The sequence below is a fragment of the Ischnura elegans genome, chromosome 10 (assembly GCF_921293095.1).
Source record: "Ischnura elegans chromosome 10, ioIscEleg1.1, whole genome shotgun sequence".
NCBI classification, from domain to species: domain Eukaryota; kingdom Metazoa; phylum Arthropoda; class Insecta; order Odonata; family Coenagrionidae; genus Ischnura; species Ischnura elegans.
Genome location: NC_060255.1, coordinates 12330637 through 12358328, shown reverse-complemented (window position 1 = coordinate 12358328; position 27692 = coordinate 12330637). Strand labels below are relative to the sequence as shown.

Here is a 27692-nt window from a genome sequence, read left to right as displayed (position 1 = left end):
GACGAGCAGGTGGTCACAATGCTTTCAGGCAGAGCTACTTTGAAGCTGGCTCCATTTGACCATCTCGCTTTATCCGGACACAACTCAGTAATCTCCTCTGCTTTCCCTTCCAACCACATGGTTTGGAGCACTAGAAAATAAATTAATTATATAAGCACCATGGTTTTAAAAGCTCAAATCTAAACCATCAATGTATTGTGCAATGTACTTCAAGGCCTAAGATTCACTTACAGCTTTCCATTTTCCAGTTTTCCATCTATATTCAACAATAGGGCACCCTGTAATCTGACATCGCTGCACCTCTGCAGGCTTATGATGAGCAGAGCAATAGTGCAGTTGTGGAGGCCCAGGGCTTCTCAGGAAACTGTCGTACTGCTGCTGCTGGAATTGTTCTGCTCATCGTACTGTAATCTGCTGGAATTGTTCTGCTCACCATGTGACAAGTCACCCTCCTCTGCTGATCACCAATTCCACAGGTAGTGGAACACTAAGGAAATTAAATAAAGAATGCAATTATACTGTGGCATCCCACCCCCGACTCGCCCGGATACCACAATAGAACCGGGGGGAGACGTCGCACAAAAATAAAAAGAAATATACAAATCCGCGAAGATCCCTCCCGCATGGGACCTACGGGACAAAACTATGCCACTCACTTCTCGTAATTCACATAAATGAAAATATTCCCCTTCTTTGAAGATGATTGCGGCTGGGGGGTTCCCGATTCAAACTGATGGGTGACGTTCGGGCGCTGATGCACTCGTCCAACACGCATTTCCGGGAAGGAAAACGGACGGGGCGAAAGGAAAGACGAAGGATATTTTCCTTCGGGTGACCCGTGGAGGAATCAGAACAAATCACTTACTCAAACACTTTCAATTAAACAAAATATAATTCACACAAATAAGGTTGCATATGACAAAAACAAAAGAAACCCTCCTTTACGCTAATGAAATATGAATTGGTGAAAGCCACTTATGAAACATCAATGATAAATAAATAAAAAAAAACAACAATGTAACTTGGTTTCTAGATGAAAATCAATATAGAAAATGATGATAACAAAGTAAAGTTCGGTGGTGAACACGTAAATATGATACAAATTCAATGATTTCTTGACTGGGGAGGTAAATGATAGTCCATCCCGACGAATGTAAATTTGGGCGCGAACGTTAATTGTACTTGGTGATTAATTTCACTTTCACTAATGTAACGGGTGCGTTCCGTGACTGTTTGTCTTAACTTGGCTTTGCTCCTTCGGACAGGGGGGGATTCTTCTTCCAGATCAATCTTTCTGAAATAATGTTTGGGCCCCTTGTCTCCTCCTGCCGTGCGTCGCACTGATTTCGGGCATAGGCTCCGCCCGACAGTCACTTAGGAATTCCTTAGGTTCTCTTACGCGCACCACCTTTTATTATCCCTCAACTTGGGGTGGGGGTAACGCACAATGAACAAAGGGAGGAGTAACACGCCACTCACTCAGGGAAAATCCGAGCTCCCCTCCTCCCACACACACACACTCACACACAACCATACAAAAATCAGCGAAAACACATTCATCCCCTCTTACTCATCCACGCCTTCCTCCACGGGCCATGGTCTGGGGGTGGGGTTTTGGGAAAGGTTGTGGAAAGAGCGAGTAAACTGGTAGGGAAGAAAATGCGCCGAGTAGAAATGCACTGTAATGGGGCTTGAACCATTACAATACCTATATCATGGACACATAGTTATAAATATACATCAAGTTGAATAACCACAGTCTAGATGAAGAATAAATATAAAAATAGCAAATTTATAAATAATAATAATATAATGTTTTATTTGTCCAGAGATCTAGTAGGACAAGGGTTACACTGATACAGGACACGTCAGGTTAAAGAATATATATACATATACAATAAATACAAATATACAATGATGCAAGATATATCAAACTTTGTTATAAAGTTCATCCATAGAATAATACATTTTTAGTTTCAGATATTTTAGGAGGTTGGTCTTAAAAGAGGTGCCTTAAGTTCAACTGGCAATTTATTATAGAATTTAAGGCCCATACAGTTTGGACCAGCACCAGTATTCTTGGTGCGCACAAATGAAAAATTGCAGCTGATCAACTTGTCTGGTAGAATGATGGTGAACATCACAGTTCTTAACATAATGGGATAGATTTCTTTTTGTATACACAAGTAAATGAAAAATATATACACATGGCAGTGGTAATATATCCAGTTTTTTGAACAGGGAACTTCAGGGGGCATTATGTTTGGAAAAAGTCATAAGCCGAATGGCTCTTTTCTGGATCCTGAAAATGGACAAAGCCCTAGAGGATGAACCCCAAAAAAATATGCTGTAATGATCAATGCTGCTTTTAAAATTATGAGTTCCAATCCAAATAAAAAAAAGTATTATGGAACAACTTCCAGAAAATATAATTGACTACTTTAAGATAACTTGTCAAGGACTATGAAATAGTTTCTATTTAATTTCTATTCAGAGAACAGCACATATTTGCTGAGGCTTAGAAGGTGACATTGCATGATGAAAGTAACTATATCTACTGATTTATATGTACATCTTAATATTATTTCTAGGTTTTCACCACCTTCAATTCTTTGGCAACTGAAGATGATTTCAACAATACTCCGACCAACATCCTCAGGATTGAGGAGGCTGAACAGAGGAAGTTGCTGGGTTGACATCCTGGCTGTCTGAGTGGACACATTTTTTTGCACCTTAGCTTCTTTCTCAAAGGATTCTCTTGAGCCCATAACTACGAGGAAGGTATCTAATCCCACCTTTTAGGCATCTTAGCAAGTTCAAAGGAGAACATGGTAGCTCATTGAGTTGTCCTTTAGGCTTCTGATTGTGGTTCACAGGTTTCAATCCCAGGTCAAACACCCCAAGAGAAAAAAATCCTCAAAATTTAAGGTGGATCAAGGAAAGGAAACATCCCATTCAGAATGCCTGACACACATACTTCTGCAACTTAGTTTGGGAAGAGCTCAACCCTCACCTATCTGAATTAATCATCAGATTGAATCAGTGGCGTAGCCACAGAAAGGGGGGAGGGGTTAACGGGTTACAAACCCCGCTGAGCCTTTAAGAGAGGCGTCAAAAACGAGTAACAATGTCTCGATGTATAAAAAAATACTTCATTTTAATAAATGCTCACACAAAATTTGAGAGTCCTAAAAATCACATTTTCAACATCAAAAATTCCAAAAATCCCCAGACCCTCCTTTGTCATGAGGCGTTTCCCATGCACCCCAGACGAGCCCCGAAATCTCCGATAAACCCCCATTTCAAAATCCTGGCTACACTACTGAGTTGAATCACTCACTGAGTGAGAAACGCTTGCCCCTAGCTTAGTCTGTGGAGAGCTCTACCCAACCACACCAATCCTACCCAAGGGTTGAAATACTGGGTGAGACAGTTCAAGGTAAAAAAAGTGTAACTGCTTCATAGTGGAAGGATAGATGGAAGTTGTTCCACCCATTTGCACTAAAAAAGTAAAGGCAATTCTTCTAGCAAATTTCTATAAAAGCAATTTAAAGAAACAAAAACTTGTTTTAAAATATCTACTTGGTGTCTATTCTATGAAGGTACAGCTACTGCTTTGACTTAGAAAATATGAGAATTTTAGCTTTTGAAAGCAATTTTACAAAAAGTTTATATAAAGAAATGATACCAACATACTTCAAAAACAACAATATTTGCGATTAAAGACATTGACGATTTAAGCAAACTTTATCATTATTTTATTAATCTAATAGATATACATGAACTGTATCAGATACGTCACTATAAATAAAAAAATCCTATTCAGTAGAATAAAAGGTACCAATGTCAAAATTCTCATCTCTTCTTTTTCATTAATTTATAACTAAATTCTTTTTTTGCTGTTGTAAAACAATTGCCATAACCTTTTAAGTACCACAGTAATGTATTCATATTCATTCATAGCCCTGATGAAGGTGCTGCATAAACTTGCATTAAAAATTTTTAATGCGTATATTGCAAGACACTAAATCAACATTCATTGATAATGTTGCAGACCCCTTTGAGAAAACTAAAAGTAAATTTTATGCAGGTTTGGAAACCTAAAATTTGGAATTGGGGGAGGAAACCCCTACTAGAAAGACGAGGTTCCAATACTCGGGAAGAATCCCCAGAAGACACCCTGTACCCTAATCTCCTGCTCCACCAGCAGGTTGTCAGTGGAATAATAAACTCTAGTTATACCGAAACATATTATGATCGAGTCATTCATGAAATGAATTTTCCCAGTGGGTCCAATTTGAATATGAATGTCTAGAAAATATCTGCTCAAGATATCTTGTAGAAATAGGAAAAGCAGACATTCTGATATCTACAAAATGCCAAAAAGATGTCAACAAGTTATTCCAAGATATTTTCTAGATATCAGCAAAAGGCCGATAAGATATTGAGTAAATATTTTGTACTATGTGGGAAATAATGGGCAAAGGCGATACCTTGTGGAATTTCCTTAGATTAAGCATGTAAAATGAAAATGCTTTGTACTCTCCGCACAGCTTTTGAAATAGAATACATAAAAGTAATAAATAGTAGTAATAGTAGAATAATAGGGGTAGTCAAAAAGCTGAAAGGAGAGTGCAAAGTAGAGCCTTTGATAGGTTAATTCATCCCAAATATAAATTTTGTTCAAGAGCCTAAATTACAGCTAATTTCTCCGTGAAAGTCTGATTGCTCTGCTATTAGCAAAAAGAGTAGCTACTGTTCAAATGTATTACAGCATATTCAGGGGACGACTAGGGAATCCTCTATGACAAGGCACAGTTGTTGCTCTAGTCATTATGTGCATTAGTCTCCTTGGTTGATTGGCTACATTTGACGCTATTTTAGTTGCCTTATCATATGCATTTTCTTAGCAATGCAAATTTAAAAATTTTAAAGAAAATCCCTGACTTTGAAATTTGCTCCGTGATTCGGTTTTTTAGTTCAAGGATCATAAAGCTGGGTGAATACTGGTTGATTTTTAAGGTCATTTTCTTCCATCAGCCACCCAATTTTGCTCCACTTGAAGGAATCAAATGATGTTAAAATTACAGTCACAGACTCACTAAAGAACTTGAGTGATTTCAGACCTCATACTATATCTTTCAGTATGAAAATTAAGGATAAAAATATCTCATACATTGGCTTACTATTTCATCATCATCATCATCACTTGTCAACAATCCTAGGAATGGTTTGATGCAGCTCTCCACTCAGTTCTCCTATCTGCTAATCTTTTCACGCCTACGTATTTCTTCTCTTTCACATCCTACTTTACTTGTCCCATATATTTTGTTCGAGGTCTTCCTTTTCTGTTCTTGCCTTCCATTTGTCCCTTGACGATTGTCTTCATCAGGCCATCATGTCTCAAGATGTGGCCTATAAGGTTGTTCCGTCTTCTTGTTAAGGTTTTCATGAGGCTTCTCTTCTCTCCTACCCTTCTTAGGACTTCCTCGTTACTAACTCGGTCGATCCATTTGATTTTCATCATTCTTCTGCAGCACCACATTTCGAAGGCCTCTATCATTGCTTTCTCCGCTACAGTCATTGTCCATGCCGCACTTCCGTATAGGAGCATACCCCAAATGTAGGTACAACTTACTATTTATCTGCTGATAATCTGCTATTCCTGAACTTTACTGAAGCAGTGGCTTGTTAAAATGTCAACCAAGGGATTTTGCGATTTTAATTCCAAAAATCAAAACATTTAGACACGTGACATGAGTATACATTAAAATAATGGTAATGAGGATCTGGTTGATACAGTTGTACAAGATGCACATTCAAAAATATCAATGAAAATCCAAGTTTATTTGCTTCGACAGACTGTTCAAATCAAGAGCAATATGATGTATCTACCATTTGATACAGAATATTGAAATGAAAAAGGACAAGATAAGTTTTGGAAAATATTAGAAAAATAAAATGAAAAATATATTTCATTTCTTTGATGTTCCAAGATATAGGGTAAAATTGGTAAGTGCACTGTAATAATAATAATAATAATAATAATAATAATAATAATTTTTATTGTTCTGTTGGTCCAAGGAATAGAACATAGAACATGGTCAAGAGAATATTACAGATAAAAAGATACCAAACACACAAAAAACGACACAGATCAATTATACATTATCACACATATATTCGTCTAGATTGTAATAGGCTTTGGATAAAAGCAGCCTTCTCAATTCGCGCTTGAAGGTTGCAATGTTGGACTGAGTTTTTACATGCGGTGGTAATTTATTAAAAATAAGGGAAGCTGAGTGATGAGTTCCCTTTCTAGATAAGGCACAGGGTTGCCTTCTCAGGTGAACATCATTTCTGCGCCGAGTGAAATAATCATGAATGGTAGAGCTCGGACAGAACAAATCAGGATACATTTTGACAAATAGTGCACAATAAAAAATAAACAGACATGGTAGTGTCATTATCTTGAATTTAAGAAACAGTGGCTTTCCTGGAGATCTGATGGAGACAGCAGCAATTGCCTTCAAAGATCTCTTTTGCATGGAGAAGGCCCTTGTGGCAGCACTGGTGTTGCCCCAAAATATCACACCATAAGACAGGTAGGAGTGGATTTTAGCAAAGTAAACTAGCTTTAAGATCTCCACAGAGGTGGTGGGGGCAAGTTTACGAATCATGAAGATACCAGATGAAATTTTTTTGTTCAGATTATCAACGTGGAATTGCCAGTCAAGATTTTCATTTAGAGTTAAACCCAAGAATTTAGTACAGTTAGATTGCTTGATTGAATTATTACTGATAGTTCGGAGTAAAGGGCTTGAAGTCGGGGGAGAAATTTTGTTATGGAAGTGGAGAAAAGATGTTTTGAGGTCATTTAATTGTAAGCTGTTATTATGGCACCATTGACCTATAGTTGAAACAGTAATTTGAGCAGCATTCGTTACTCCTAACAGCGTATCGCTAAGGTTCAGTGTAGAAGTGTCATCAGCATATAGGGTCACCTTACACATAGGTAGGTGATATTTGAGATCATTGATGAAGATGACAAATAAAAGAGGGCCCAGGATTGATCCTTGAGGGACCCCACAGTTCGATTTGAGAGGGTTGGATCGAAGTGTGTTAGCACCCGCAGCAAAAGTTGTATTTAATTGAACCATTTGCATTCTATTGGATAAGTAAGATTGTATCCAGGCTAGAGCATTGCCATTTATTCCAATGTGATTGAGTTTAGAGAACAGGATATTATGATTTAGGGTATCAAAAGCTTTCGATAGGTCGAAGAAAATCCCAAGTATTTCTTTCTGATTGGAAAGACCCCAAGTGATATCATTAATGAGTTGGAAAGCTGCAGATATTGTAGATCTTCCCTTGATGAAGCCATGTTGGGAAGAATTCAGCAAGTTAAAATGGGATAAATAATTCATTATGCGATTGTAGAAGAGTTTCTCAAAAATTTTTGAGAAAGCTGAGAGTAGTGCAATAGGTCGATAGTTATTGGCTTCAGTGGTGGATCCCTTTTTATGGATTGGAATGATGACAGCAGTTTTCAGGTAGGTAGGAAAATGACCATTGCAGATAGACAAATTAAAAATGTCGGACAGGGGAGCAGAAATAATCCTAGCAACTAATTTAATGATAGGTATAGGGACTCCATCATATCCTACTGACCAGGAATTAGAAAGAGAGTGGATGATGTTGGCAACCTCATTAGGGGTAGATGGGGAGAGAAAAATTGACGAGGGTGTTTTATCCCAACTAAGAGAAGGTAGATCTGTGTTATTGGCAGTTTGACAGAATTGGCTATTAAAACAATTTGCAATTGCAATAGGGTTCAAAACAGGTAGGTCATTAAATTTGATAAAAGTAGGTCTCTGTTCAAAGTTATTTTTAGTTTGTTGGTTAATAATCCTCCATGCAGCTTTGGAGGGGTTATTTGAAGAAGCAATGACATGGCTATGACGATTTTTCTTAAATTCCCTAATACTGCATTTGTATTTATGTAGAAGAGCTTTGTATTGATTGAGGAGGGATGGATCAGAAAACTTTGACAGTCTATGCAGTTCTTTAACCCTGGCATTCATATTTAGGAGCTCAGGAGGGAATTTAATATTTTTGCTTTTATAGTTAAACTTCCTGGTTCTTAAAGGAAATGAATGATTAAAAAGCAACAGAAAATCATTCAGGAAGGAGTTAAACCTAGCATCAACATCGAGTGGATTGCCATGGCCTTGTTCACTCCATGTTGTATTAGCCACATTATAAATAAATTCCTCACAGCTTTCCCTGTGGTAAAATCGTTTAGTTACATACATAGGATCAATGAGTATAGCATCAGTAATCTTCAACACAACCCCTAGCATACAGTGATCCGAAAGGTAGCAAGATGTAGTATCACAGGAAAAAGATTGCTCTGGAAAGTTAGAAACTACTAGGTCAATCAGAGTAGAAGAGTGTGAGGTTACTCTGGTGGGATTATTGTTCATTACAGCTAACCCAAATGAATGGAAAAGACAATCCAGTTCTAAGTACTGAGTCGAGTTAGATAATATATCAGTATTAAGATCACCAAAGATGATTAGGTTGTCAACATTACCACTGAACACAGATTGTATCGTGTCACTGAATTCCTTTAAAAAGGAATGAAAACAGGAGGTGGGAGACCTGTAAACAACAATAATCCCGAAACGGGATTTGTTGGATTTGCATATCACTGCGGCGCACTCATTCACTTTTTCGATGTTATTGCTTAGCTTGGTTTTCGAGCATTTCATGGAGCGATTACAATAAATTGCAACACCGCCGCCAATTGTATCCTTTCGACAAAATGATGCAGCAAGATACATATCACTAATGACATAGCACTCGATTTCATTTGGTAATAACCAGTGTTCAGTCAAAAGAAGAATATCACATTTTGTGTCTTGCACTATGACTTCCAGATCAACAATCTTGTTCCTTAACGATCTAATGTTAAGGTAAAGGAACTTAATTACATTTGTATCTGCATCTAGTCACGAAGTCCCTGCCGATGGTTTGGCCTTAATCAAACTGTTCTGACCAAGCGCCTGCCGTTTCACTGAGTCATCGACCGAATGTTCAAATGAATCAACAGGAACATCCTGACATGGGACTGTGAAGGGATTTGGAGACATGACCGTGGTTTCACTGACATTAGGAGCGTTAGGAGACTTCCTAGGGGGGTAGAAATTACCAACGATAATGTCGCTGGGCCATAGTGAACAATTCAGTACCTCATTTCGTAAGGTAGAAGGGATATTCAGTTTGAAAGAACACTGAGCGTCATTCAAACGGAATTGTTCACAGGTAAAGTCATTCTCAGGAAATTTCACCGCTAGGAATTTCAGAATATCCCCGGGAGAAGTGCCCAAGGCAACTCGTCCAACAAAAATATTAACACGACGAGGAACACCAACAAGCAAGTTTGAGCCTGCTTCCGAGTTGTTGCCGACAACTGGCTTCACCCGCTTCCGTCTATTCTTCTTGGATGTAACTACTGTAAATCCATCGGCACAGCTCCCGTTTGTGTTGGCACACAAGATGTTTTTGTCGTAGTCATGTGTCTCCGGAGCTGGAGATGATAATGCATCGGCCGACGCTACAACAGGCGCCGGAGATTCACAGGCTCGAGGAGACTCACGAAGATCCGAGACATGAGATGCAGCGGGAGTAACAGCCTCAGCGAAAGACACACGTTTACTACCTTTAGTCAAAGGTTTGGTTTTAGACGACCCAACTATGTTTTTTAGGGCAACTAATTCAGTTTTAAGATATTTGATGTCGTCAGCCATGTTGTCGAGAGAATGCTTGACTATACCCTGATAAAAATAAACTCCTCCATTAAGGAGAGGTTTACCCTCCATTGAGGGTACAGGAAGGATAGGTGTACCCTTCCTGTACCCTTCAGCAAGGGTACACGAAGGGTATTTTAGAACATTGGTGGGTACGCCCTCTCCTTCCTGGAGGGTACGGGAAGGGTTTGGCCAGCCTCGATGAAGGGTACAGGAAGGATAAGTGTACCCTTCCTGTACCCTTCAGCAAGGGTACACGAAGGGTATTTTAGAACATTGGTGGGTACGCCCTCTCCTTCCTGGAGGGTACGGGAAGGGTTTGGCCAGCCTCGATGAAGGGTACAGGAAGGATAAGTGTACCCTTCCTGTACCCTTCAGCAAGGGTACACGAAGGGTATTTTAGAACATTGGTGGGTACGCCCTCTCCTTCCTGGAGGGTACGGGAAGGGTTTGGCCAGCCTCGATGAAGGGTACAGGAAGGATAAGTGTACCCTTCCTGTACCCTTCAGCAAGGGTACACGAAGGGTATTTTAGAACATTGGTGGGTACGCCCTCTCCTTCCTGGAGGGTACGGGAAGGGTTTGGCCAGCCTCAATGAAGGGTACAGGAAGGGTAGGATAAAATAAAAACTAAAAATCCATAAATTAACATAAAAATTTAAAAAATCGCTAATAAACTAAATTAAACGAATGGGGAAGAGTTGCTACAGTGATTTCTAAAGTTATAGGGCATAAAAAAATTAGCCTTCACATGGTCTTGAACCCTGGACCTACGTATTACAGGATTACGAACTAGAGATTTAACAACCTCGGCTATCGAGGTACTTGACTGAAGTTGTTTCTCAACGGAACTTATACTACAAAATCTTAAGATGAGAATCGCATCCGGGCCTATGTGGAAGAAAGCTGTGACTTTTTTCTACCACACCTATTTCGTTTCAGAAAATAAGATCGGCATTCTAATACTGAACATCACTCTAGCGATGTCTCATTGTCAGCCACACAAATAGGTTACATCCTAAAATGTGAATGGAAGAACTTCTAAATGAGCTTTTTTCACACAATTACAGAAACTATTGTGTACAGTGGCGTAGTCAGGAATTTCGTTTGGGGGGGGGGCCAAAACCAGGTGGGAAAATTTTCGAAAAACAGGATAGTAAGTATTGGAATTCAACTTATTCAAACACTTTTCATAATCGAAAAAACTTCAATAGTCAAAGAAATATTTTTTAAATTCATTATTTTTCAATATTTTGATTTCTATTATGAAGGAAAATGATTGTGTTTTTATACTTGGGGGGCGGAGGGTCCGAACCCTCCGGACCCCACCCCTGGATACGCCCCTGAATATGTATATTATTGTTTTCCTTAAGGAAATTTTAAAGATTAGTTGTGTAGCCCGTCTATCTTTGCTTTCAAAGACTGCTTACGTTCTTGTACGGAACTCAATACTCTTTAGCAGGTGAAAGTAGCTAAGGAGACTCTTTCAGGATATGCTTTCTTCAGTTATAAATGCTAAGTCCCAAGGAAGGGTACACGAAGGATTTTTCTCTCCTTCCCTTACCCTTAATGGTGGGTAGAGGAAGGGTACACGGATGATAAGGGAAGGAGTTCCAAGGAAGGGTACACGAAGGATTTTTCTCTCCTTCCCTTACCCTTAATGGTGGGTAGAGGAAGGGTACACGGATGATAAGGGAAGGAGTTCCAAGGAAGGGTACACGAAGGATTTTTCTCTCCTTCCCTTACCCTTAATGGTGGGTAGAGGAAGGGTACACGGATGGTAAGGGAAGGAGTTCCAAGGAAGGGTACACGAAGGATTTTTCTCTCCTTCCCTTACCCTTAATGGTGGGTAGAGGAAGGGTACACGGATGGTAAGGGAAGGAGTTCCAAGGAAGGGTACACGAAGGATTTTTCTCTCCTTCCCTTACCCTTAATAGTGGGTAGAGGAAGGGTACACGGATGATAAGGGAAGGAGTTCCAAGGAAGGGTACACGAAGGATTTTTCTCTCCTTCCCTTACCCTTAATGGTGGGTAGAGGAAGGGTACACGGATGGTAAGGGAAGGAGTTCCAAGGAAGGGTACACGAAGGATTTTTCTCTCCTTCCCTTACCCTTAATGGTGGGTAGGGCGTGGGTTGTGCAAGGGTAACTACCCACCATGAAGGATGCCACCCTTCCTGTACCCACCATGGTGGAGTTTATTTTTGTCAGGGTACGACAACTAAAACACTTCCAAAAAAAGTAATTAGCCTCGTTTAAAGCTTTAAAATATAGTTCGTTCAATTTAGAGCACTTATGGTGAAAGATAGTAGAGCAAAAGCCGCACGAGACGATATTTTCGCTCAAATTAATACCAATTTGGCAGGAGCCACAAACTGACGCGTCCAGCGAGGTCGCCATTTTTGTCGAAGTACTATGAACACTGTAATGATTACTATGATTCCTAATGGCACACAATTAGGAATCATAGCAAACATTGGCACATGAATAAATGTTTTTAAAAGTAGTGTCTATACATATATAGTAGTGTATCTTCTTATCACCAAAGCAGATAACCATATTATCGATGTTTAAGACAAAAATCTAAGAAGCCTTGTCCTTCCTTTTGCAGGTGCCAAAAATACACCACCTCCCAACTTTCATAGTAAAAAGCACAGCCCACTTATGAGAATATAGCATGAGAAATTGGATGCAATAAGATACCTATACATATATGCATATGCATAGATGTTAGTGACTACAAACTTAGTAACTTCAACATTTGAAATACATTTCAAGTGTTAATGTAAAATAGTTTGAATGAAGGCTGCATGAAGGTCTAAAAATTGTATGAAATCTGAGGAAATAAGATTTTTGAGCTCCAGCATTGAAATGCAGTACTACATATTAAATATATTAACAAAGGTTTTCAAACCTAAAGTGTATATGTAGACTTAATTAAATGGGAAAATTTGGTTGACTAATGTACATACTTACCGGTGACCATTCTCCAGTTACCCATCAGGGACATTCCCGATTGTTGCAAGTCCTCTTCTCTTCTGAACTTGCGACTCATCCGAGACAGTTGACAATCTCTGCATACCAAAGATGCCGCCTATTAACATTAGTGCGCACGGAGTAGGAAATGTATAGAAATCGCTCAGTTCAAATAAATCACCAGTCCAGACGAAATCACTTCTCGCGTGCATAGAGAATTAGCCTCAGAAATTGCCCTCTTCTTGCAGTTAATATTCAGTGAATCCATTTAGCAACACGGAGTACCTACTAATGACTGGAAAATTGCTAATGTAACGCCAATATTAAAAGTGTAGACAAGGAACAGCCATCTAAATATACAGACCGATGTGTTTGATGTCCATCACATGCTGTCCTTGAACACATTGTAATGAAACATCAGCTCAGTAATGAAACATCTAGACAAGCAAAACTTGTTAAAATCTTGTTAGTGAGAACTCAGCATGACTTCAGGAAAAGTAGATCACGCGAAAACCAGTTAGCGCTTTTCGCCCACAATATTTTAGTCTCTGGAGAGGGGAACATTCCAGTAGACGCGATTTTTCTTGATTTCAAAATGTACCTATTTAATAAAGTGCCCCTTGGAAAGTCATTAATAAACTAAAAATCTTATGGCCTAGATGAAGATGTCATTTCCTGGACAAGACAACTTTTGAGCAGCCGCGTACAGAGTAGTATTAGCCGGTGCAGTCTCCAAAGAACGTCTTTTCTGGAGTCCTTATCATAGGCCCACTCGTATTCCATCACTATATAAACTACATTGGTGAAATAGTACTCTGCAAAACACGCATATTTGTGGTTTAATGGGATATCCTCCCGAGTAAAGATAGGGAAGAACTAGCAAACGACTTTGATGCTATCCAAGCGTGGTGCGATGCGTGACAGTTAGAGTTAAATTTGAAAAAAAATGCGTAGTTATGAATTTCTGTAAATAAGACTACTGTGAAATGAGTCAGTTTTCTAGCCATTTGAAGCTTTTCGATTGTCTATGAACGGACGATTTCGCAACGTCCAACTGACCTGTTCACACGTGAGTGAATTGTTATCAACAATTACTACGTGTCTCAAAGAAAAAGATGAACGCCCATCAGCGACAATCCGTCAAGGAGAAGAACAACGAGAGAAGTTTACCAGTTTACCCATGGTCCTTATATACTAAGGGCCATGAGTTTACCATTGAGGCTGTTTTTGAGAGCCTATTTGCACTGGACTAGTAAGGTCACCCTTTTCACCCTCTTCCCTGAAATAACAATAAGATAACACCCTAAATGCATTGAATTTGAGAGCCTAAGTTCCGAATTCCTTTGCCGGGGACGAGATTAGGTTGCTGATCTTTGCCTCCAGCTCCGGAAGCTGGAGAGGTCCCGATCCAATAAGTCAAATTCAAAGAATTCCTATTGAGAGGGAGTTAAGAATCCCAACAGGTCCGCAACGCATGGGGCCGAAGCCAAACACGAGGCATTGAGGTTAAATTTCTTAAGCATGTACTACGTTGGACCTGGGCGACCCTTAACAAATATTTTTTCGTATTGACTTAGAAATGAGTTTCACCATCAAAGAATTGCAATCAAGTTTAAATTAAATTAAATCAAGTTTGAGTTAAGTTCAATCTCAAAAAATGCAAATGCACCATCAGCAAACAAAAAAGCGCTTTGTCTTTTTGCGATAGATAATTTATATTGATTTAATTTATAAGGTATAAGTATCTGAAAACGATTTTATTTATATTTTTTCATAGTTAAACAAATCATTATGGGGGCTTGGAAACTGATTTATCTTGCCAGTAATATAAGGTAAACCGTCAATTTCATATTAACTCAAAAGTATTACAACGACGTGCATACAGTTAGTTTTTGTAATCATTCCTATCAACTAATGCATCGATGCGTCATATCAATTTTTTCCATGAAATGGCTCATATTGTATTCTGAAATAGTATCTTCAGTTTTGAAAAGCTCAAATCAATCATGAAATTTGGTTGTGGGAAGGAAGAAAGTCCCGGAAAACCATAAGCATATGAATTATGCATGGCTTTGTCAATATGTTACATGTTTTACACTTCATATAAGACCAGGGGTGCCAACTTACAAAAAATATTGGGGGAGCCCAAACCGGGGACCTTGCCTCGGTAAATTTTATAAGTAGTGAATTTTAAGTTTTTTAAGCATTTTAGAAGAGTCATATGATCAACATTAGAACCCTGATCACTCGAATCTCGATATCTGGACACTCCGGGGAAAATTGACCAGCCTGACACATTTTTTCCTCACATCTGTAACAAATTTTTGGGGGGGCTCGGGTCCCCTCAGGCCCCATGGAGTCGGCGTCACTGTATAAGACCTCTTATACGTATTGATTTCACGATTGATGGACGGTTTGAGCTGTTTCGCAGCAATAAGCTCAATAATCAATGGAATTTATGTCCCCCTGCCCAAGTCAAGCCAAGAATTTGCACCAACTTGGCAAAATACGGACATCGTGGATCGATACCATGGATTCTAACACAGAAACTAAGTTTTCTGATGGCGTTGATCTTAGGAAAACATAGGGAGCATTTGTGGGTTTAGGAACGTTAGCACTGGACAACACTAAATCTAGGACGGACTCGTCATCATATGGATAGATCTTGACCCTTGGTATAATTTCGAATTCAGGACTCACCACCAGCTGTTGCTCTGGAGGACGTGCTAGGAGCTCTTCCAGGGGAAGGGTGTCCGGTCCATCGACGGGAGCCCGGGAGAGTATCCGAACCCGGGTCCCCCGGAAACTGTGTCCTCCGGGGAGTCGACATCATTGGGGTCCTCGGGTGACCCACTGCGCTGTGTAGAGACGGAGGTGGTGTCCTCGTTGTCGCTGTTGTCGTCATCACCTGACAACTACTTCGAATCGGCATCCGAGAGGGAGAGGCTGAGGGTGACCGGGTCATCGGGCTCCCCAGAGTCGTGCCATCGGAGCAACTCACCGATGACCGGGTCGTCCTCCGCCTCCCTGTCCACGTATTCCGGTGGGCCTGGAGCCAGAGAGCCCAGCAGGTGTAGCACGGATGGTGAAGTGGGCTCCGCAACAGGTACGGGCGGCGTCTTAGCGGCGTCTGGGAGGGGCGAGACTAAAACCGCCGCGTCGTCGGCCTCGGAATCTGGAGGGCTGGCTGCTGGTCCGCGATGCATTTTTGGTGCTTGGGGCGCGCCCTGGATGACCTCGCAAATGATGGTCGTGGGCTGTGCTGCCGACGGTGGGAGGCGCAATATTACGTTTGGGGCGAGCAAACGTGTGGCTGTGTCCCACCCGTGTGTAGCGGCAATGGTCAGAATTCGTGCCCAGTTGTAGACCAGGGAGCGAACCGGACTCGGGAGTGCGTCCCAATCAGCGGCAATCCCCAATAGCAGGGAAACTTTGTGGCCATCTCGCTTCATGAGCTTAGGGCTGGAGGCGTTGTTCCTTAGGAGGTAAATTAGTTTGAAGCATTCTTGTTCCTGGGGCAGCTCGATAGTGTTTGGCAGGCGTTCAGGTCGGAGATCACGGAAGCGACGGTCCTCTGGCACAACTTGGGATGCCGGAGTGCAGGGTCTAGGAGGCTGCGTCGTTGGAAAGGAGACCAGCGGAGGTGTGGGCTCCGGCATTAGGCCAAGTTGCATCATCGGGATTCCTCGGCTGGTGTTGGGGCCAGGGTCCAGGGGATGCGGCTGCGGCACGCTGACGGTCCCTGGGGCCCTGGACTCAGTGATGGCTTTAAGGAAGATATGGAGCCAAGAGGGTGGCTCCTCTATCGTAGGCGGCTGCACCCGCGTATTCAGCAGGCTGGATGGCTCAGAGAACATGTGAGACCCCGTAGGTGATGTGTTGGGTATCAGAGTCGGTGAGGGCGACCCTTGTCGCGGCGAGCGGGAGCGCAAGCGGCTCCGTCCTCTGCTTCGGCCCCCCGACCAAGCGGAGTGGTTCGCAGAACCTCCTATTTGAGCTTTCCGACCCATAAGGCTGCAATCGTATTTATAGCTTGAGGAGCACGTTAAGACCTGGATAAAAAATCACAGGAAGAACTGGATCACTGTTTCAACAAAACTGATTTTAATGGAAGCGAGAAAGTTGGCGATAAATATGTCTATTGCCGATTTTTCTGGGACAACGTCATGGTGTGAAAGATTTATGAAGAGAAATGGTCGGTGCATGCGTACTAAAACCACAATAGCACAAAAACTGCCACCTGAATACGAAAGAAAAATTATCGAATTCCACAAATACGTACTTAACCTGAGAAAAATGAAGTGTTTTGAAATAGGACAAATAGGAAATATGGATGAGGTTCCCTTGACGTTTGATGTGCCATCAAATAGAACTGTGGACATTAAAGGTGCAAAGAGAGTTACGATAAAGACTTCAAGTAACGAAAAAATATGCTACACTGTTGTCCTTACGTGTTGTGCTGATGGTTCAAAACTCCCTCCTTTGTTGATCTTTAAACGAAGTTGTTTGTCTTTGTTGATCTAAGTGTACAATTCCACATGGAATTTATTTTCATGTTCATCCTAAGGGATGGATGGATGGATGGAGAGGGTATGAAACTGTGGTTGCAGAGGGTGTGGTCCCGGCGTCCAGGTGGACTTCTGAAGAGATCGTCTTTGTTAGTGTGCGATCAGTTTAAGGCCCATTTAACGAGTCAGCAAAAATCCTTGCTACAGAACTGAAGACGTATCTTGCTGTGATTCCTTGTGGACAAACTTCTCAACTGCAGCCTTTGGATGTTTCAATCAATAAACCATTCAAGGGATTTATGCGTGAAGAATGGATAAAGTGGATTGAGGCACCAACTCACGATTTCACACCGACCAGAAGAATGAAACGGCCGTCAATTTCTACCGTTTGTGAGGGGCTGAAAAACTCCTGGCAGAAAGTAAAAAGTGAGACTATCATATAAAGTCTTTCAAAAAGTGTGGAATCAGCAATGCGCTGGATGGAAGTGAAGATGACATTTTGTATGAGGAAAGTGACGACTCCCGAGAAATTATATACGCGTATGATTTTAGCAGCAGTGATGAGGAATTTCTGGGGTTCTATGATGAATAAACTCTGATATATTTGCTAATTAATTTTTTAATACTAATGTTCCATTTTTATTTAAATGTTATCATTAAAATTCTTTTCTGTATTATCCAAGTATTTCAGTTTTTTTCGTAAATTCTAACCTGAAAAATCCAGGTGCGTCTTATGCACCTGGTCTTATAGGCCGGGGAATACGGTATTAATTTGTCCTTCCCCACTCTACGGTGCAAGATTAGATTATTCAGGTAGAAAACCTGATTCTGTTTCTCAGTTCCACAACTTCTCTAAGAAAATTGAACTACTTAATTGCAAGCACTCACAGTTGGGAAGTGATCGAGTAAAATTATCAGATTCCCCAGAAATGATTACACTTCACTCACTTCTTTATTGTAAACGTTACATTTACAAATGTATAACTATGCTTGAAATCTACTCATTGCTCTCTGAAAGTATTGTTATTATCATCATTAGGGCGTGTGGTTCAAAAATCCCAGGCTATTTGAAAGAGTATATCCCAATACATACATGTCAATTAAGTTATGATAATAGTGTAGCAGTCACAGTCCAAATGGCAAGAGGAAATGAGAAACTGGGATTGCAATCATTGGGGCCGTTCAAATATTACAATAGTTGGTTAACACATTCAATGTGAGCCCAATTTTCATTAAAGTCGTCAAAATCGGCCGTTAAAATAAGGAAGAAAAATAGAGGAAGGTTTCTGTGCCATAACTTCTGTTCAAATACTGCTTTCTACAAACGGCGCACATGGTTGGAAAGAGGGAAGCTTGCTGAAGGCCATGCACACGATGAGAAAGACTCGGAAGTGGATATTAGGTACGTACGGAGGCAGAGAAAGGGCTCCCGTCCCGACCAGCAGAGCACGTCTATTGATGTGCTCCATATCTCGATTTGGACGGGACCACCTCAATTGACATGCTCCTCACTGAATGTGTTAATAACATTTATGACACCCGTCATTCCGTGTACTGTGTAAGAAATAGCAATATTAATTTTCAAGCTCCACTAAATAAGTCAGTCAAATTGTGGAAGTTCAATTAGCTTTCCTAGTTAAAAACTTTTAAATGAAATACTTTACTTTTACTACAAACTTCTACTTTTCAGCCAACAGTCTAACCACCAAAAGAAACACTTCCGATACAATCATTCTTTGGAATTAATACAGTGATTAGGCATGACTAAAACCATTTGGATACATACATGCATGGCGATTGCACTTTTGACGAGCAGGAGGTCTCAATGCTTACGGGCTGAGCTGCTTTGAAGCTGGCTCCATTTGACCATCTCGCTTTATCCAGACACAACTCAGTAATCTCCTCTGCTTTCCCTTCCAACCACATGGTTTGGAGCACTAGAAAATAAATTAATTATATAAGCACCATGGTTTTAAAAGCTCAAATCTAAACAATCAATGCATTGTGCAATGTACTTCAAGGCCTAAGATTCACTTACAGCTTTCCATTTTCCAGTTTTCCACCTATATTCGACAATAGGGCACTCTACAATCTGACATCCCTGCACCACTGCAGGCTTATGATGAGCAGAGCAATAGTGCTGTTGTGGAGGCCCAGGGTTTTCCAGGATACTGTCGTACTGATCCGAATCTGCTGGAATTGTTCTGCTCACCTTGTGACAAGTCACCCTCCTCTGCTGGTCACCAATTCCACAGGTAGTGGAATACTAAGGAAATTAAATAAAGAATGCAATTATACATATATTATGGAAACATAGTTATAAATATACATCGAGTTGAATTACGACAGCCTAGATGAAGAATAAATATAAAAATAGTAAATTTATAAATAATAATAATAATTTTTCATTTGTCCAGAGATCTAATAGTACGAGGGTTACACTGATACAGGACACGCCAGGTTAAAGAATATATATATACAGTAAAACCCCGTATTTGCGTTTGTTGTAGAAAATGTAAAAGTTTTCAATTGCTGATTTGACTTGTTTTACGTTTTTCATTGCTCTTTTGTTTTTTTTGGCTGACTGGGTTTTTATCGTGATTATTCCCTGTATGAGTCTAGTCTTGTTCTGCGCTGCGAAGAAGCAACAAATAAATTCATGTTGAGATAAGTCGATCTTTCATTACGGAACCTCAACATGGTAGCAGAGCGTGGTTCCTTGCGTTCCTTGGTTGCTTAAATAGTCTTCATTGCTTTCAATCGTGTTTTTTCGCGAGTTAAATAACGTTTTCGCGCCACGTTCTCGTTTGGACATTTGCTTGGTTGCACTTGTGAACGAACTGTTTGCTGTTAAGTGTAAAGCATGGAGCTCCATGGAATCGAGAAGTTACGCGGTAGTGAGAACTGGACAATTTGGAAATTCTCGGTGAAAAATGTACTACGAGGTATTGAAAATGCATACGAGGTCTGCACTGGAGAGGTCTCAAAACCAGAGGTTGTGGGAAGCAATTCATCCTCTAATGAGCGCACCTCCTATGATGCAGCGTATAGAGTTTGGGACAAGGCGGATCGAGCGGCATGCCAAGTCTTGGTAAGGTCTATTGAATCTAAAGTGACTGCTCTTCTCATCACGTGTGACTCGGCGAGAGACATGTGGTGCAAATTGCATGCTGTATTCGAACAACAGACTAAACAAGCTGCTCATACTGTTCAAGCGGAATTTTTTGGCTTCAATATGAGCCTCGCCGACGATATGGTCACTCATATCGCGAAGTTTGAAGGGTTAGTCTTACGAATGCAGCAGTGAAACGTGAAGCCGGATGAGTCATCGTTGATGGTTAAGTTACTGGACACATTGCCCGACGAGTACGAGAGTCTGAAACAGGCATGGTGGGCGAGACCTGAAGATCATCAGACCTTCGCAAATTTGGTGGCAGTGCTGACTTCTGATGAAATACGTCGTTTGAAACGAGCTGAAAGAAAGGAAGAGGCAGTAGCACTGATGACTGTAAAATCTAAAATTCAGGGAAATAGCAATTTTTCCACTTATGCCGCAGGTTCAAGTAGAAAGAAAGGGGAATCTTCACGAGAGAAAGTAAAAGATAAAAGGAAAATCAAGTGCTATGGTTGTGGTGGAAAAGGGCACATGAAAAAGGATTGTCCTAGTTGGAAACAAAAGAGGGTACAAAATAAATATAGTGCGCCAGACCGTAATGATGAGGCTGATCAGGCTTTTATTAGTGAACTTTTGAATGCAGAGACTGTTGGTGATATGTGGGTTGTAGACACCGGTGCCACCGATCATATATCTAACCAGAAAGAATGTTTCTCTTCTTTTGTACAGTTTTCAACGCCATTGAAAATACATATTGGCGACAAATCCACAATGGATGCACTAGGTAAAGGGACAATCAAGTTTGAATCCTGTGTTAATGGTAAATTGCTACCGTGTCGCATGGAGAATGTACTATATGTACCCACTGCCCGGAGAAATTTGTTCTCTGTTGTTTCCGCCCTTGATAAAGGCTTGTCTTTTAAGTCGTCGAAAACTAAGTGTGAATTTCTTAAAGACGGTGTAGTGAAAGCTTGTGGCGTCCGGTATGGACAATTATTCAGACTCCACATCCGTGTGCTGAAGTTAGATGTAACGGGTGCCAAAGAGATGAATGTAGCATCGAAAGACACACTACAAATTTGGCATGAGCGTCTTGGTCATCAAAATAAAAGACATGTCCTGAAGTTTCTCAAACAACGGGGAATCGAAGCTACTGAAGGTGAAAGTTTTTGTGCCGCTTGCGTTCAAGGTAAGCAGCACAGGAGTAGCTTTCATTCAAGAAGTCAGCGAGCCAAAGAACCTGGGGAGTTGATACACGCTGACATCTGTGGGCCGATGGAGTGTGAGTCTCTGGGTGGAGCACGTTACTTTCTATGCTTTACATGCGATTACTCGAGGTTTCGCATGGTCTACTTTCTGAAGGAGAAGTCAGAAACTGCACAGAAGATTACAGAAGTGTTGCAGATCGTGAGGAATCAATGCAGACGATCTGTGCGTGTATTTCAATGCGATGGTGGTCGAGAGTTTGTCAATCATGAGGTAGAAAAACTGTTAAAGTCAATGGGTGTGGATTTCTGTGTCTGCAATCCATATACGCCAGAGCAAAATGGTTGTGCAGAGCGTAGTAACAGGACTGTGGTTGAACTCGCTCGCACTATGCTATTAGCAAAGAATTTGCCTAAAACATTGTGGGCAGAAGCAGTTAATACGGCTGTTTATGTTCTCAACCGAACAGGCCCAAGCAGTGTGGATGGAAAAACACCGTATGAGATCTTTACAAGGAAAGAGTTTCATTTAGACAAACTTCGGGTTTTTAGTATCAACTGTTACATTCACATACCAACAGTCCGTCGGAAGAAATGGGACCCAAAGAGCCAGCGTGGGGTTTTTGTGGGGTATTCTCAGAATATAGATGGATTTCGAGTGTGGATAAAACCTGGAAACAAGATAGTTCGGAGTTGTGACGTCGTATTTGAACCTGAGACTTGTGGGGGGCTGCTGACGTTATTTCCAACTGACGTGCATGATGAGCTGGAGCCTTCAAATGATCCTGAAGAGGACTGCGTTACTGAACCCACTGATAAATGTGAGAGAAACCTACGGGATCGTTTGAAAATCAAACCACCTGAACGCCTCATTGAGTCAATGTTAGCTGAGGTTGATGAGCCAAGCAGCTACTCGGAGGCAATGAAATCTGATCAGCGATTACTCTGGGAGAAGGCTATGGAGGAAGAGATGGCTGCCTTAAAGGAAAACTTGACCTGGACCCTCACTACGCTACCAGGTAATCGCAAATCCATCTCTAATCGATGGGTTTACAAAGTAAAACGTGCAGGTGATGGTCACATTAATAGATACAGGGCTCGACTTGTAGTGCGAGGGTTTAGCCAGCGAGAAGGAGTAGATTATAGTGAAACTTTTAGCCCTGTTGCCCGGCTCGATACTATACGAGCTGTATTAAGTATTGCTGCCAAGGAACACATGCATTTGGCACAATTTGATGTTAAAACTGTTTTTCTCAATGGGGTTCTTGACGAAGAAATATTCATGAAGCAGCCAGAGGGGTATGATGATGGCACTGGCAGAGTCTGCAAGCTTCACAAAAGTTTATATGGGCTAAAGCAATCCCCCCGGTGTTGGAATAAGTGCTTTAAGGAAGTTCTTAAGGACTTTGGACTGTGTGAGAGTGAAGCAGATCCTTGCTTATTTTATGGCACAAATTGCCATGACAAACTGATAGTGGTCATTTACGTTGATGATGGACTTGTGGTAGCATCAAATAAACATAAAATTACTGAATTTATGCAACGTTTAGAAATGGAGTTTAAAATCACTAGTGAACCAGTGGGATACTTCTTGAACTTACACATAACTCAAAAAAACAGATGGTTCAATCTTCATAAACCAAAGTTCTTATGTGGAAGAGGTGCTGCAGCGGTTCAATATGGCTGAAGCAAATCCAGTTTCTACACCAATTGAACAGTATTTGAAAGAAGAGGAAAGGAAGGATGCTGAGAAAACAAGTGCACCTTATCGAGAGGCTGTGGGCTGCCTGTTGTATCTGGCTGTTGCTACTAGGCCAGATATAGCATTCTCGGTGAACTATGCATCCCAATTCCTTGATAACCCAGAGGTAAGACATTGGGATTTAGTTAAACGGATTTTGAAGTATTTGCAGGGTTCAATGTCACAGGGGATTCTCTACAGTTCATCTGAGAATGGTGGGGAACTAGTTGGTTACAGTGATGCTGATTATGCCAGCGACCCCACTACGCGGTCAGTCAGTGGCATTGTGTTCATGCATAGTGGTGGTGCCATCACCTGGGCCAGCAGGCGGCAACAGTGTGTGTCGCTGTCAACCACAGAGGCTGAGTACATTGCTGCTAGTGAAGCCGCAAAAGATGCTGTCTGGTTGAAGAGACTCTTTGACGAAATTTCCCCATTAAAGTGTCCCCCGGTGTTGTTCTGTGATAACATTAGTTCTATTAAGCTTGCTAAAAACCCTGAATTTCACAAGAGGTCTAAGCACATTGATGTACGTTATCATTTTGTTCGTGAACAACTCCAAAAAGGACAATTATCAATTGAGTATGTTCCAAGTAAAAATCAAGTTGCAGATGTTTTTACTAAGCCTGTTCCAAGAGTACCATTTGAAAATTTGCGTTCTTTATTGGGCATGTGTGAACTTTAATTTGAAGTTGAATGTGAATTATTTATTTGGAATGTAAGGGTTTTCTTTTAATTTTGCTACTGATGAAGTAAGAGTCATTTTGAGCAAAAGAGATGTTATTGATATTTGATGCATTTCTTTTGTTTGTTATTACAGCAATGTAAACTTTTTGGGGGAGTGTTGTAGAAAATGTAAAAGTTTTCAATTGCTGATTTGACTTGTTTTACGTTTTTCACTGCTCTTTTGTTTTTTTTGGCTGACTGGGTTTTTATCGTGATTATTCCCTGTATGAGTCTAGTCTTGTTCTGCGCTGCGAAGAAGCAACAAATAAATTCATGTTGAGATAAGTCGATCTTTCATTACGGAACCTCAACACGTATGTGTTAATGTATCGTGTAAACAGGCCCAAAGGCCCTTGAGAAATTCTTCTATAATTTGAATGCTTCATATTAATGCACCATATAACTAATAAGCCAAGTAAAGGAGAGTTTTTTTTTAATGCGCAATTTTGCTCATTTGATTTTGAGCTAAGTCGTTTGTGACTCTCATCAGTCATGTTTCTTCTCTATAGCAGGAGCATCTAACTTACATGACTCCTTTCATTTAGAATATTTTTGTATGTGCTTTTAACAGTTAATAATTTATTAAAGTATTTTCATGTTCTAATAAATTGTCTTGAAAAATGTTGTGGTCATTGCAGTTATAACTATTGTTGATCGCAACCACCTGTCCACCCTTTATCTTTTATCATGCATGCAAAATTGTGGGAGAAACCTGTTATGTGAGCATCCACTGTTGGCTGGGTTGGGCAAGTTGTTAATTTACTGTGTTTCATATGATTTGACAAGGTAATTTTAATGGATTGGCTTGGGGAATTGCATTCAGCCAAACAAGGGAGTTTCAACCTGGCATACAAGGGAGTTTCAGTCTAGGTAGCCAATGGAGTTTCAGTCTAGCTGGCCAAGGGAGTTTCAGTCTAGCTGACCAGCTAGACTGAAACTCCCTTGCTAGGACAGTCTAGCTGACCAGCTAGACCAGTAACCAAGGGAGTTTCAATCTAGTTAGTAGTCAAGGGAGTTTCAGTGTAGCTAGCCAAGGAAGTTTCAGTTTAGTCGGCCAAGGGAGTTTCATTGGAGTAGCTGGAGTACTTAATTGCACTGCTACTGCACTGCCATCCCTCTTCCAAACTCCACAGGTTTTGTTTCAATTTCAATGCAGTTTCAGCATAGAAGCAAGGAAGTGAGTTTCAAGGTTGTTTCAGCCCAGTTTCAGTCAAGTTTCAAGGGAGAAATTTTTACTTGAGTAAGAAGTCGTTACCTCCTACATACTACCAAATCAATGTGCAACAGCAAAAGGTCTTATAAGAGAGCTAAATGTTATGTATCTACATTATCTGTTTACAATAAATGCAGGGCATGAAGATTGTAGCTCGAACAACACAAGAAACCATTCCATTAAACTTTAGGACCAGTGGCATAGCAAGGGGGAAGGTCAGGGGTGTCTGGACCTCCCCTGAAATATAAAAACACAATTTCTTTCCTTCATAAAAGAAAACAAAATGGTATTGAAAAATCATGTATGTTCAAAAGATTTCTTTGAGAAAAGAGGTTCTTTCGATTACGAAAAGCGCTAAAATTAGTTTAAAATCCTTTACTTAGTACCCTGCATTTCAAAATTTGTCCACCCTGGTTTTGGACCCCCTGAACGAAATTCCTGGCTAACCCACTGTTTAGGAGATTTCCAAAGAGTTTTACGAAAAGTACCTGTAAGAAGTTCCTTTTGTAAAACAGTAATTGGTGCATACTTCTAACTGTAACTATAGTCAGCTACTTCTCTTAGGTATTCCACCCATCTCAGGAAATCTTAGCCTAGGTCTGTGAAAACCTAAGCTAAATAGAGGTCCACACAAACTGATTGAAAAATCAAAGTACGTATCACAAATAAAGTCACAAAATTCCTATGGATCAGAGTGAGAGAGTAAGAAGATTGATTAAAAACAACTTACCGGGCCCCACTCTCCATGTGAGCACTTGGGACACAGAGATACATCACGTGGCTTTTCCGAGTGGGAGCAATGAGAATCGTTTGCATCCCTCCCATATTCGTCCTGGCAGGCAACCAATCTTCGAACATATCCGCCAGATCTCTCACCTTCTTCCCCACAGGTTTCTGAGCACTATTGGAGAATAAATCATTGAAAAAATTCAAACTTGGATGTTTATACAATAAATGTCATCTAAAATAACGATCTTCAAATTATAATCAATTTTGGTTTGAGGAATGCCAACGTATTCCATGCTAGTGAAAAAAACCTTAACACAACAGCATAATGGGAGCACACAGTGCCTCAAATCTTATATTAAAATATTCCTAGCCTTCACCTGTTTAAACCCATCAGTAGCCCAAACATACATTAGGGGTCATACATAGGGCACATTACCATTTTTGTTAACTTTTTCCCCTCTACCCCAATAATTGATAAGAAGTACAACATATATTTAGTCAAAACCACTTCCTTTTCTGACTTTGCCTCTAAAAATGAACCTTTCAACTGTAAATATATTCAAAACTTGCAAACAACCATTGCAATAAGGCCACTTCTTAGCATGATTTTCGTGGTAGTATGATGATTTGCAAGATTTTAGAATTCTCAGTTTCATAAAATTAAATTGGAATCTTTCCAAGTCCCTGTGAAAACAGAAATACTGAATTCAATGGTGTTGTCATGCAAAAGAAGTAAATATGAGCCTTTTAACAGCCAACTCCTCAACACCACCATAAGTTTTCTGAAAATCCGTTACACGGTAAACATAATGACCTGTGGGCTCATGCATATGTAATTCCAAGAAATGCAATTTTTTGTTTATGCACTATTGTTAGCTAATTGGGAGGGATCCACATAAAGTATGTGATCAAATTTTAAATTAAAATCTTTCAAATTCATATTACCAACATCACTGTGGAAAAAAGAAAAAAAAACAATATACTTAGTACACGGCAAATGGGTAAGGAAAATGATTTTTCCTTAGCCTTATTTTTGCATAAACTAATTTTTAGATTTCAGGGCGAATGCCATATCTGTCGAGGTACTATGGATCCACTTGAGTTTCCCCAATTGCTTGACCCCAGAACATTTGGCGAACACCATATTAGGGAGAATCTCAATTCGAATTCAGCCTGAATAAATAGTTTACCCTCAAAATTGCATACTGTGTGAGCACTTTCCATTCACGGCTCATTGCAAGCTAGTGAAAACTTTGTATACTTTCTCAGGACAATTTTATACATGACCATGGTTTGGTCAAATAGTTGACATCATCAGGTATTGAATCATCCTATAGAGATGTACGAAGTTTTATTCCAGTTGGCTGGATCAACATGAACTATAAATTCCTCGAAGTTACATTAGAAACCACCTTATGATTACATGAAACGTGGTTCCTAATCACACTTACAGGTCCCCAGAGTCCATCTCGCCAACGATATTTAGACTCGGCCTTGGCAATGGGAAGGAATAAGAGTCGTGAATGTCAGCAGTGTGACTCTACCTCGATGAGGGTGGAGGGGGGGGGAGTGCAAGGAAGTAAGAGGCCCGTGGACGGAGAAACCAGAGGCGAAGAGGACAAAGACGGGTGGGTGGTGAGCACTGGTCCCTGCAAAAGACAATTGAAAC

At 40.5% G+C, this 27692-nt stretch overlaps 2 protein-coding genes across 2 annotated transcripts in view; both read right to left on the bottom strand.

Moving 5' to 3' along the window:
* LOC124167088 lies at positions 1–27650 on the bottom strand. The gene is made up of 7 exons (XM_046544880.1): positions 27475–27650; positions 26025–26195; positions 19333–19560; positions 19081–19231; positions 15487–16838; positions 232–487; positions 1–130 (listed from the first exon to the last, which is right to left on the bottom strand). The coding sequence occupies exons 4-5, from the start codon at positions 19084–19086 to the stop codon at positions 15702–15704; spliced, it is 1143 nt and encodes a 380-aa protein (XP_046400836.1). The 5' UTR covers positions 19087–19231; positions 19333–19560; positions 26025–26195; positions 27475–27650; the 3' UTR covers positions 1–130; positions 232–487; positions 15487–15701.
* Positions 19124–27692, bottom strand: part of LOC124167117 (A disintegrin and metalloproteinase with thrombospondin motifs 9-like) — a 95909-nt gene continuing 87340 nt past the window's right edge. Inside the window, exons 3-6 of the mRNA XM_046544915.1 lie at positions 27568–27672; positions 26025–26195; positions 19333–19560; positions 19124–19231 (exon numbers count right to left, since the gene is read on the bottom strand). Of these exons, the coding sequence (XP_046400871.1) occupies positions 19124–19231; positions 19333–19560; positions 26025–26195; positions 27568–27672 (612 nt within the window). The remainder of the gene's footprint in view (positions 19232–19332; positions 19561–26024; positions 26196–27567; positions 27673–27692) is intronic.